The sequence below is a fragment of the Saccostrea echinata genome, unplaced genomic scaffold, assembly GCF_033153115.1.
Source record: "Saccostrea echinata isolate AGI-Se365-2 ecotype Australia unplaced genomic scaffold, CSIRO_AGI_Sech_v1 ptg000038l, whole genome shotgun sequence".
NCBI classification, from domain to species: Eukaryota; Metazoa; Mollusca; class Bivalvia; order Ostreida; family Ostreidae; genus Saccostrea; species Saccostrea echinata.
Window position 1 is genome coordinate 2,241,154 of NW_026889787.1, and position 13,323 is coordinate 2,254,476.

At 31.9% G+C, this 13,323-nt stretch overlaps 1 protein-coding gene and 1 long non-coding RNA gene across 2 annotated transcripts in view; one reads left to right on the forward strand and one right to left on the reverse strand.

Moving 5' to 3' along the window:
* Positions 1–4,369: 4,369 nt before the first annotated feature.
* LOC133200358 (charged multivesicular body protein 2b-like) lies at positions 4,370–11,497 on the reverse strand. The gene is made up of 8 exons (XM_061336174.1): positions 11,376–11,497; positions 9,653–9,744; positions 9,011–9,052; positions 8,423–8,524; positions 7,259–7,309; positions 6,790–6,892; positions 6,226–6,332; positions 4,370–5,184 (listed from the first exon to the last, which is right to left on the reverse strand). The coding sequence occupies exons 1-8, from the start codon at positions 11,401–11,403 to the stop codon at positions 5,077–5,079; spliced, it is 633 nt and encodes a 210-aa protein (XP_061192158.1). The 5' UTR covers positions 11,404–11,497; the 3' UTR covers positions 4,370–5,076.
* LOC133200359 (uncharacterized) overlaps positions 10,846–13,323 on the forward strand; it is a 40,465-nt gene continuing 37,987 nt past the window's right edge. Inside the window, exon 1 of the long non-coding RNA XR_009722916.1 lies at positions 10,846–10,855. This is a non-coding gene — a long non-coding RNA (uncharacterized LOC133200359). The remainder of the gene's footprint in view (positions 10,856–13,323) is intronic.

Here is a 13,323-nt window from a genome sequence, read left to right on the forward strand (position 1 = left end):
ATCAGGCCTAAACTTTTGGAAAAAGCATTGCCAAATTTTTGCTTTTCCGCAAATGTTGACTATGGGGCTCTAAATATGTTAAAAAATTCCTTTTTCAAACTTTAAAGACATGTTGCAAGATAACCGTAACACATACTGGGTAGCAACCAATTTTTGCCTGATTTTAGTTTAGGGTATTAAAGACTTTTATCATGGAGAGTTTGGAGAAATTCTGAGACTATGCGTGCCACAGCTCCTATTTAAAATTTCAAGTCATTACAGAGAATGGCTCTTAAAAGCATCTCGAAATATTGAGAACTGAAACTTTCACATGTTAAGGGGAGCAATTGTCGTACATCTACTAACACATAAAGTTTTTTTTTTTTTTTTTTCAGTACTTCCAGTGTAAAATAGAAGTACATACAGTGTATTTCTCTCATAGTTCTTAAACTCTGGCACGTATATGATCATGGATTTTTCTTGAAATTTCATTGCTTAAGTAGACCTTCACAATGCAAACTAAAACAGTGACTATTTAGTTGCTACGGTTACTGTTTCCATGGAAAACGGATCTAAATGTGAAAAAGTACTCAGCTATTGTGACCCATCATATTGGAACAAACAACGTAAATAACCACAAATGTGTTAATTACAATGTCTAATGTTTCAGATAATAAAAAAAGAAACTATGGGGAAGGTTGTTATCTTGAATTTAAGAGAAATCCAGGTTTTTTAGTTCCATGGTATTATTTGAAAGAATAAATGGAACAAAAGACTAATAACTTCTATTAACCCTGGAGAGATATCAAAATTTTAACAATTTGCTTACATATGTACGTATCTTGGTCACCTTGGTAACAGGCTTTTGCATGATTTTTGCATTTGAAAAAATCAGAAACATCTACTGGTATCGGATTCCGATAAACTCAAAGATTATCAGAATCTGCTTATTTGATATGATAACACGTGCATATGATAATGCTTTGTAAAATAAAAGTTAATTTAAAATCCATCGGGATGATATTTCAGTTATTCAATCGAATCATGCCATTTTAATATTATTTACCTCGGGCTGATATGACATATGATATGGATTTTTAGTATGTAATATTCTCTATGAATTTAAAAGAAAATAAAATTAAAAAAAGACTTACTATAATATATCCTTTATGTCAGGTATCGTCTTACCTATTTAGTATCCAAGCGCCATGCATTAGACTTTATATAGTATCCTGTGTCACCATAGCTTCATAACAGAACACACAAAACAAAATAATGATAATAATAATCATGTATGATAATAACCAAGAACACATTACTATTAATCAATCCATGTTTTTATGTCTGATGTTTTTTCCCTGTATTTTCTGTATTAAATTTTGTATTTGAATGAAAAAAGGTGAGAATAACGAACAGCAGTCTAATTTTTAAATTCTTTAAACATATCGACTTTTTAAAATGCCAGTAACGACCACATAACATGGCAATATATTGCTTGTACTCAACAAACCTATTACAGATAAACGAATGCATCATGGAACATTTAATAGGTGCATGTAACCATAATAAAGAATTTTTTAACTGAGTTAGAACAAAGACAAGAGTCTTACATTGTATAAACGAGCGACGCCTTAAGTTCTTTTCTTTACATAACATGGGCGAAGTGTTCTTGCATATATAACTTGAAATAAGATCAAATTAAACATTTTAATCTAAACTAAAATTTTACACTTCTAAGTATGAGCATGTACTTGAAAAATGCATGAAATTGTGCATTAATTTATTTTTGCAAAAAGGAAATAAGTCATAGACACCTAAGTATCAATTGCTGTACTAAGAAAACCCTAACTACGCCCAAAAATCAGTATCTTGTAATATAATATATCTGGGTCCGCCTCTTTATGAACTTGTCAAAGTTCTATTCACTGTGTACTAGTGATAAGAGGTGTGTCGCGGTACATATTGTCCTCCTGTAGATGTTGTCGCTTTGTACATATTGTCGTTAATGACAATTTGCACTTTCCTTGACTGCACATATTTTTGCCCATCAACACATATTGTCGCCGGTTGAAAAAGTACATGCACATGTACATGTCAGTCAAATAGACAAACAAATAAACAGAAAAATAATCAATCAAATTTATAAAGTTACACTTTATTTTATTTAATCGAAACATATCGATCAAAAAAAAACTTTATCCTATATAGATCGCGTTAGATGCATTCTTTTATGTAGTCTTCGGAGACAAGGTCTTCCAACAAAATGCTGGAATTCCGTGGGCACTAAATGTGCTCTTTTATTTGCCGACCTGATTTTATATTCCCATGAAGCAGGGTGTATTCAAACACTTCTACATGAGAAGAGGAAAGCTCTTGCTGTGGCCTTCAATGTGACATTTAGATATATCGACGACGTATTATCTATTTAATTTAACAATAGTTACTTCCATTCATGATCATATGTCGACTCGATATATCCCAGTGAACTTGAAATAAAAGACACCACAGCGTCTATCTTTGGATGTATTACTGACTATAGACGACAAAGACAAACTAACAACTAAATTATATGACATATGAGATGACTTCAGCTTTTCAATCGTCAACTTTCCTTACTTACATGTATGTAGTAATATTCCACTATGATCTGCAGATGGTGTTTACATCTCCCAATTTATTCGATACTCACGAGCATGCTCCAAGTACGATCAGTTTTTAAACCGAGGCAGGCTACTGACAGATAAGTTGATGATTGATACAGGGATTTTAAGAACCTCGTTTAAAGTCAGCATTTCGTAAATTCTGTGTTCGTCATAATGACCTTATTAGCAAATATAACCTGTCATTGGTTCATATTTTGGCTAACGTGTTTCATAACAATTGTTAGGCCTTTTGTTTTTGACTGAATTTGATTACGGAGTTTCCGTCTATCTGATCTGTACATAGGGCTGACGGCGGGTGTTACCGGTCAACAAGGGATGCTTACTCCTCCTAGGCACCTGATTCCACCTCTGGAATTTCCTGGGGTCCTTTTTTATGCCATCTTCAAATATTTGTATTTTTTGTAGATTTTTGAGATCGATCACCGTTCATTATCTTCACATTTCTCACTAGAAATTTTATGTTTTGAATTATAAGCACAGGCACTTGTTTCTGTAATAATTTATTTTTAACCCATAGTATAATAATAACACGTGTTAATAGTTTACTTTGTGTTAAAAAAAATATTATCGAAACAAGTGCCTGTGATTACAAGCACTAATAAATCATTAGGTCTGATCGAGGTTATATTTTTGCGATAGGAAAAATAATTATATGTAACGTCAATTGCCTGTGAACAGGCAGTAAGATTTAACACGGAAGTAGAGCAAATGATTATTGTAGAATTCCACTCACTGAAGATGCTTGAGTTGAATGCAATTAAAAAGGAGGAATCTATATTGGGTTTATCATGCTAAAAAACAGAAGGCTTTTTTTAGGCTCTATAAATAACCATTTCAAGAACTTCCCTGTGTTTTACCGTGTAGTTATTTAGAACCGATACCTTTTGTTGTAGGCGGACTTGTATATATCGGTTGGCACTAGCATGTCTGCAAGCTTATAGAATAGGGAAAACTCAGATATTAATAGATAGACTCAACATATATACATGTCACTCCATACCAGGCCCCACCTAACTGTCAGGCTAAGGATTGACAACCTTTCAAAAAATATCGCAAGAATTTTACGTATGTAAATTAACAAACAAAATGGAATGCAAGTATTACAAAGCAAGGTAATTTAAATATAAACTTAACATTGAATTCACATAACCTAAAACAATACACTGTGCTTATTTATATACTGAAAGTACAGGGGTTTCCTATTTAACCTTCTTCATTTGTCACGTTGTGTTAAGTGAAAGTGAGGTGTATTTTCAATATCCAAAAAAGGGGGGGCTGAAATAGGTCAACTGCCCCTCCCCCTTTTCAAACATTGAAACCAATTATGGTTCCTTCAGTACTGACAAAGTCTTACGCAAAATTTCAAATTACCGTAGTAATCGCTATAAAAGAATTCTTGTGGGCAAAATTATTGATATATCAGTGTCACCGATTTTAAACGATAGCTATGAATATATTCTTATCAGCTGAGTTTTGAAATTTTTAACAGTGAATCAACACCAAAAATTTCAAATATGGTAACAATAACATAATACAATGCATGCTATATCAGTCTTAATATCCTGAGTCATCCACGTTTGTCCTGAAACTTCCTTAAATTCTTTTTTTATAGCAAATACTTTTTATTATCATTTTTATATTTAGATATTGTATTAATATTAAACCCATTTCCAGGAAGAAAAATAAAAACATTTTCATACTGTTGATTTTTTTTTTTAATTTTAATAACAGATTTACACGTATTTAACAATATTCCATTAAAAAAGATACAGCAAAGTAATGCACTTTAAATTTCCCAATTATTTGTCAACCTTACTGTCAGACAAGTATAACACCACCCTCTTTAATTCATAGAATCAGATTATATTACATTACTGTATTAAAGTGATATGATACATATAAAACTTTATACTATACATACAAAAATAACACATCAGAACAAATGTGTCAGAACTTTTCGTTTTAAAACAAGTTCTTTCCACATTAAACAAGACAGAATTCAAAAAAAAAAAAAATAGCAAACATTGAAACTTGGAAAGGCTGACATCTGGAAAGACTGGCAAAATTAATGAATAATTAAACGTAATAATCATCATTGTATCTGCACATCAAATTTCTCATCACTGATAACAGAAAATACTGAATTCTACTACACAGTTAAAGTTCCCACTCACAAAATAACGTGAATAAGGATAGGTACCTTGAAAATAAACTCATCAATATTCATGTAGCTATGTTTACAGTTTGCTTATAGAAGTCAGAGGTAATATTATTCAAATCACTCAAGCATACATCCCAAACCCATTCAAAAGAATGGCATAAACTGAATACACCAATTCATACAATTATAAGGTTGTATACAATTTTGTATGTCACATTTATCTAGAATCCATTCTGGACACAGAATAACGCCAAACATCTTTCTTATCTTTCACTATAGATCTTTAAGAGCTGCTAATTGTTTTTCTATATCATCATCTGTCACCCGAGACTTCGAAGTTTCCCCGAGGCCTCGACTAGGAGCAGCAGGAGCACTCACCATCTGTATAAACATATTGTTTCATTAATTCCTTTTATATCAATTCAAGTGGAGATGTCCACAAAAACAAGCATTCTGAGAGTATTGCATTAGCAATACTAGTCCCCTACTGGCAAGTGTAATCTGGTTCCGTTCCCGTTAAGAATTCAAAATGCCATAATTCCGTCAAAAATTAATGAAGCGGGACGAAATGCAAACTTGATCTATAACTAATCAAGGTAAAGCCACATACCAAAAATCAGCTGAATATCTACAAGCGTTTAGAAGAAAATTGCGGAAAACCTGTAAAAATTGAAAAGGCCGTAATTCCGTCAAAAATCAATGAAGCGGAACGAAATGCAAACTTGATCTGTAACTCATAAAGATACACTCACATACCAAAAATCAGCTCAATATCTGCAAGCGTGTAGGAAAAAAATGCGGAAAACCAAGTGGGACAGACTGACAGACAGACAGAGGGACAGACAGACAGACGGACAGACAGACGGACGGACAGACGGACGGACAGACTCAGAGGAAACCTATAGTCCCCTCCGGTTTCACCGGTAGGGGACTAACAAACAGCAAGCAAGCAAACAAAGATATGACATTTTAAATTGGTCTCAATTTGAGGAAAAGTTATACAATTACAGTCAAACCTCATTATTTTGAACTCGATGGGACCGAGAAAAAACTTCGAGATATCTGAGGGTTCGAGATATCAAGAGTAAAATACTTAAGAAATATGTGGTTAAGACTTCCAAATCACTTCGACATATCCATGATATTCGAGACATCCGTGTTCGAGATACAGAAGTCCAACTGTATCTATTGAACTTATTACAATTTTTTCTGAAGAGGTCAAAAAATGATAATAAAGATACAAAGGTACTTTTATCATTGGCCTTTTTTTTTTTAAACTTCAAAATTGGTCCCCGTGTGGCAGAGATGTAGACAATTATCTGCTAGCCTAACCAACAATTTTTAAAGTTCAGAATGTATGGACTTCATTAATACATCTATACAAGTAATACCATCAGTACAGAGAGGCTATAATGTCCGTACCTTTCCAGTGATCTCGATTCCGATCTCGTCCAAGACCTGGTTGACGACGGCGTCAGATTCCTCCTCGTCACCTGATTCTCCCAGAATGTCGTCTAACGTATCGTTAACTAAAAAATAATTAATACTCATTTACTCAAAGATATCCAATGTATGTACTTTTAGATTCTTAAAATTTTTTAGTATCAATCAAAAGGCTCGTGACAGGTGCAGCCCATATCAAATAACGATATAAATTTCTTTGTATATTTAGATATTTCGACTTTATATACCCTTAAGTAGCTATGAAGGATGCCCTATGAGTAAATAAATACATCTGACATGTCATATACACCACAAAAGTTTATAGACAAATTCAGTACCACCTATGAAAGCCTATATATGCACAGCTGTGTGATTTAATACTTGTGAAATGCCAAAATTATTCATTCGATACATGGAAACAAACATTCCTTTACCATTTTATTATGCATTTTATTGAACATTCATTACATAGTTTATAAATTTTATAGGGTTAAAATAGTGGAATGTTAATCTAGTGAATTAGATACACTAGTGTTTCCTTACTCATTTCCTCAGACATTCCCATTTTCATGTTTTCTCGCTCAAAGTCCTGCATCATCTTCGCTGTCTTCTGAGGATCCATGACTTTGTTCATCTGTTGCATTGTCTGAATCAGAGAAGACAAATTAACATCAATTTTTGCTATGAATTTATAAATCAATGTACCCAATTTAGAGCAGATTTTTTTTCTTTTGCATAATTTTGTATAATTTTTCAGATAAAATAATTTTCAGCAGTATCTTTTAAGTTTATACACTGTGTACAGGTTATCTTGGTTAAGTAAAGAAAAAATTTTCTTTCTTAATTTGATTTATAAAATTACAATTAAACACAACAAAAGTCTGCAATTTTGTGACAGAATTTACAGTTGAAGGGCAATAACTCTTTTGAAATCTGTAAAATATGATCTTTTATGACTGGTGTAAGTCTGCAAGTCTGATTACCATCACTTGAAAAAAGAAAACTGCCGTACCTTTGTTGTTGTTGCCATGGCACCAGCCATCTTCATGTTAGAGTGCATTAACTGGAATTTAAAAAAAAATAATTATAATACAAACTGCATAAAACTGCAAAATTTATTATACATGTAAATAAAAAAAAATCATAAATTCTCCAGATACTTCATCCATGGCAAATTAAAGTATGTCTCTAAGTAGGCTTGGACCCCATTAACAATGAACCAGTATATTACCATACCAAATTCTTTTTTCAATGATACAGTATTTTTAACAATACCTCTATCTATCAAAATACATGTAGTTGATAGAACAAAGTATCTTATTTAGTAGTATTATTAACTATAAATTATTTTAGTTTTTATTTTTAAGCCCTTTGGTAAAAAATAAATAAACAAACTAATATAAAAAAGTTAAAGGTACATATAAGCTAAAATAATAATAAAATGACTAAATTCACATTCACTAGAAAGTTTGACATAAACAGCTCTCTCTATGGTGACTTTGAAAGAGAAAGCTACAAAAAAGTACAGAAAAAATTGGAGAATGATCGATTTTATATTATAGCAATCTAGTATTGGATTAAAATTTGTTATCTTTTTATATAAAAAAAAAAGGTTAGCAATGATTGAAAATTATCAATTGAAAATTAAGACAGCTCTCTAAGTAGGGATAATTAGCATACATGTAACCTTTATTACTAGAAATGTAAAAACTGATTGTGGCTATATATATATATATATATATATATATATATATATATATATATATATATATATATATATATATATATATATATATATATATATATATTTTAACAGTATTTAAAGGATTCAGTTTTTTTTCAATCAACTAGAAAGCATTAAAAATTATGAGAGAAAAAATTACATTGTAAATACCAATATTGGTACCAGTATAACATGAAACAGTATTTTACTGGAAAGTTTGAAACAACTATTAAGTATGGTACAAATACTGAGTACAGGTGTCCTACCCTATCTCTAAGAAAATTAAAGTTTACAAAACTGATAACATTTCCAACTGTCAAGGTAAAGAAAAGTAACTGATTACATCTCCCTTCAAGTTAACTAATCTTCCATGAAGCTTATTGAAAGAATTCATTACTGTTATCAAACTTTGCATCTCAAGAAATTGCCATTTTCTGGTTCCTTCTATCTTACCTTTTGCTGGTTCCCTATGGAGGATATTTTGGAGCCTACAGAGTAACTCTTTGTTTTTTGTTTCCTTATTGCAATTAACTGTTTAGCTAAGACTGTGGCTGCCTAATAAATAGAAACAAAAAAATTACATGTAAATCAGGCAATGACATTTTTTTCTTGCTAGAAGGTGTAAATGAATACCTATTACTCATAACTTGTGTTCTTGTGTATAATTCATGAGGCATTTACATTACTGTAGCAAACTGAAAGGTGTAAGATTGGGGGGACTTTATAAATATTACAGTTAAAGGACTATAACTCTTCAGAATCAGGTATAAAACAACTTTGCAACAAGTAATCTAGGCATGCATGCCAATTCAGATATATTGGCTAAAGCCTGATCAATTTTAACATGAAACTTTTGTGTCTAAAGTTATATGCTTTGTCCCCCACCTTTTCTGGTGGTGAAGTTTGGGGGTGTAAGGGGGAACTGATTGGGGGTGTAAGGGGGGCTGATTGGGGGTGTTAGGGGGAACTGATTGGGGGTGTAAGGGGGGACTGATTGGGGGTGTTAGGGGGAACTGATTGGGGGTGTAAAGGGGAACTGACCTGTTTATTGCCTTGTTTAGCTGCCTTCTTTATTTCCATTTCCTGTAAATAAACAATAAATTTACATGATCTGAATTCAATTTTGTCTAAACAAAATTAATACAATATTTTCCTATAATCAATATATTAAAAGAAGCACATACTATATGAGCTGATTATAACTTAAAAAGGAATTCTAAGTGTTTTCTTGCCACAGAAGAAAACCTGTAGCAGTATTTGATAAGAATTTTGCACAGACAAGTAAGACTTTCCAGATTAATTTTTTGCTTAATCTACAGAAACTGCAGGTTGCTCATGAAACATAACTAAAAAATAAAACAGTTTTAACAGAGAATCATACTTGACATTGCTGATGAAAAAAAATTCTTAAAATAACATTCAACCTAATCATAAATTTCTTTCAGATATTTGCTTCAGTACATGTATATATACATTTAGTAACTCTGCCAATTCCAGGCAGGCTGGGGGGGGGGGGGGGGGGGGAGGGGAGGTTTCCAGACCCTTCCCCCTCCCACTGCCCCTAGATCCGCACATTGAGAATGTGATTTAAACTTACTGATGAAATAAAATTCATAGAATATTACTTCACCTAGTCATGATATTTCTTTCCAATATTTGCCTTCATTAACGTGTATAACTTACGATTTTCTTTTCCTCCCTCTCTAGCTTGTCTCGGTCCCTCGTGAGGTCTCTCTGGGTTTTTCTCATTGTTCTGTCATTCTCACGCAGTTGTTCTACAAAAAAATACAGTAAACATAGGATTCTAAGAGGGATTACCAATGAAAAAATAACACACTTTTAACCAATTTGTTAAAACTGATTGTTGAATATCACTAATATGACAGATACATATAAGTCAATTTAACCAGGTGTATACACATGTATTTTTACTGTGTTTAAACAATATAATTTTCTTTCTTTCTCTCTTTCTTTTTTTTTTTTTTGGATGTGATCTTTGGCCACAATCTTGAATAAATTGTTTCAAAATAACTGCTGAGAACTGCCTTTTTGCAGGGGCAGATTGGTATAGTTTGGTTAAATATAACATAACAGTAATTGTTTAAGGAATCACTGTCTAGTTTTTTGGGTATGCCAGGGCATCAACGATAGTTGGAAATGTGGGATTATTTACACTCAACCTTTCACATGGAGAAATTTATATTCAGTTGTAATTATCAACAATGATCAAGAAATCAACCCATCAAACTTTCAAACAGTTATCACAAAGAAAACAGTTGGAAATTAGGGCTGTCACGGTTACAAAATTTTTCGGGTCGGTTTCGTGTTTTTCGGTTCGGTTATTTACATCTATTTTAAACCTTAATTTCATGAATTTAACTTGAAAAATATTTATTGTTACATTAAATTTACATTGAAAACAAGTCTTAACCATGCGAATGTCTAGACATCGGTGTGTAGAACTACTTGGCCTACAATTAGCCACAACCTGACCATTCCTGCTCGTTTTGATAATTATCTAATACTTCCGTGACAAGTGTTTTGTCAGGGAATGAAGTAGATTTCAGTTGTGATGTTTATTTATCACTGTTATCGTCATCATTCCTTTGATATTGACATCATTTTTTGTATTGAACAGACTCTAATATATATAAACCAGACCCGAACCGAAATCCAGAAAAATGGAACCGAAACCAAACCGAACAACTTGGACCGCGGTTCTCGGTTATTTCGGGTACTCGTGACAGCCCTATTGGAAATGTAAATATTTCTAAATAAACATCATTTAATTATCTGCCATCAGATACTTCGCAAAACGTTACAAATTTTCCTGCAAAGTGGCAGTACCAAAGTTACCGTGAAAGGGCTAACTACTTGTTTTGTGGTGTTCCCCTTTAAAAATAGCATTTGAATGTGATCACAGATATAATTTATCAAGTATAACTGTGTATGTGTACAGGGGTTCAGTAACAAAAAATCATATAACATGAACAACTGTTAAGACGAGAGTTCCATAAAAAAGCAGACCCTTATTAAAATAATCTAACTATATCTTGGGGCAGACAACCAGATCCCTGGAATAATGTTCATTTTTTCAGAAAGAGCTATCTGTGGTACATGAAAGAAGTACAGATAATGCCTAATCTGTTAATACCTACAGTATACATGTGTACATAGTAGATATACAATGTTCGTTGTAAACTTTTGACACGAGACTGAACTTCACTCAGCTGTTTAATGTTATTTCCATGTGTGATGCTGAGATTTCAGCGATCAGCATAAAGAGAACAGATGAGAAATGTTAAATCTTAATAAATAAGTCAAAGACATAAGAATGATAGCAAAATATTGTGAAATCAGAAAAGCTTCCCTCCCCATTAGTTTCTTTGTCATTTATTCTTTTTACCTTGGACGGTTGGCTTCTTTTTAAACATGATGTTCGTCTTCTTCTTCGACTAAATCACACAGTGACTAGATTCTAACAGCAGGTGATGAGTAAATTCTGCAGTTTTTAGACTATTATTTCTTTTGTATACACACTCATGATCGTGACGAATATTTGTAAATACGGAAGTAAGGGTTCTGCTAATTACTGGAAATAGCCCATTCAAGGGTTCAGACTAATGTACGAAATAAATAGAAAATGTTCATTGAACTGGTAAATAGTTTTAAAACGCAAGGATGAATCTAGGAACATTGTATTTAACTTTAATTAAAATATGCATTATTAAATATGATACATATACAATTGACCTATAAACGGGGGATTAATCTTACTTTCCCACTATGAAAAAGGAGCAGTTACATCATAATTATATTAAAAAAAATAGAAAGAAAAAATAATAAGAAATTCAGGAAAAAGTCTAAATGTACTTTTTGCCTCAATAATCAAACAAGCCAAAAAAAATTTAAAAATATAGGACAAAAACAAAAGAGACCCCCTGAATCTAAGAAAACTTTAAAAGCCCCCCCCCCCCCCCCCCAAAAAAAAGATACCAGAAATATTTATGTCTCTGCAAAAACAAATAAAACATAAAAAGAGGATGGTTGTGTATTTTTTTTTACCAAAAGAAAAAAAAATGGTTAGAAACTTGTTTTCTGTTACATCTACATATTTTGCTTTTTTTTTTTTTTTTTTTTTTTTTTTTTTTTTTTTTGGTTAAAAAAGAAAATTTTCAAAATGATTCCTTTATAATTGCATGCGCTTCTCAGGTAGGCCCAAAGTGTTGAGGAATCAGATCGAAAATTGCCTTTTCTTCACATGCAATATATTTCCAAATGTAAATTAATTAATGGATATGCATTAATACATGTATATAGAGTCCAAAATTCCCCTGAATCTATAAATCACTTTTATCAAATTTGTTCCAGCAAATTGTTTTGAATAGTGCTGCTTGAAAAAAAAGTATGATTTACAACAATTCCTATTTATTGAATTCCAAACAAGACTAGGTAAGACTAGGTGTGACCATGTCTAAACTTTAAAACATTTACTGTATGGGATGGGTTTTCTCTAGAAAGTCGATACCATTTCAGCACTACCGGTACATACATTGCTCGCAATTGCTTTTTCACTCAAGTTACATGTAGCAAAATGTTCTTACTATAAATACACCATCCAGATGAATTTGTATAAGAAATTCAACTTTATAATAATTATCCTTAAGATGAATATACATACAAATTATAAAATTTCTCTTTTCTCTCTCTCTCTCTGTTTTTTTTTTTTTAAACAACAAAATAGATCTTCATTTCAACATCTGGTAATCATAATAATAAAAAAAACCCACAGAAACATTGATTTGTTTACTTTTATTTCCATTTTCCACATTAAGCATAATATAACAAGTGATCATTTCATGACATTCATCAACCATTTCATTTTATGATATATTTACAATGAATTTATGACAAGTTGTTCTTGGAATGAGATGTTGCACATATCAAATAAATAAAACAATACAAAATCATTCAGAAATTCTATAAATATTGTCATTAAATCTCGGTCAAATGTATAGGAAAATATTGTAAATTGTGTATTTCCCCCCCCCCCCCCCCATTCAAATGCATTCTGATATACATTTTGTACAAGAAAAACATAAACATGTATATGACTAATGCCTATGGCCACTGATTGTACAAAAACTAAAATAACATCGAAAAAAATATATTTACAAAATCTTAAACTGCTACATCAAATTACCAACAAAGCTTAAAATGAACAAGTGTACACTGATTTTGTAAATGGCAGTAGTTGGTAGTGCTGAATATTTTCCACCACACTTTTGACTGACTTTCTTTACACACTTTCACTTAATTTTTCTCTTGCAATATGAAAAGCAAATGAAGTGTTG

Bases quoted from the DNA above. Each gene is read 5' to 3' on its own strand.
- LOC133200358 (XM_061336174.1), bottom strand. From the start codon at position 11,403: ATGTTTAAAAAGAAGCCAACCGTCCAAG. The intron at 9,053-9,652 runs GTAAGTTATACA...GTTTATTTACAG, and splicing joins AGAGGGAGGAAAAGAAAATC to GAAATGGAAATAAAGAAGGC. The intron at 6,333-6,789 runs GTAAGGAAACAC...ATTATTTTTTAG, and splicing joins GGGAATGTCTGAGGAAATGA to TTAACGATACGTTAGACGAC.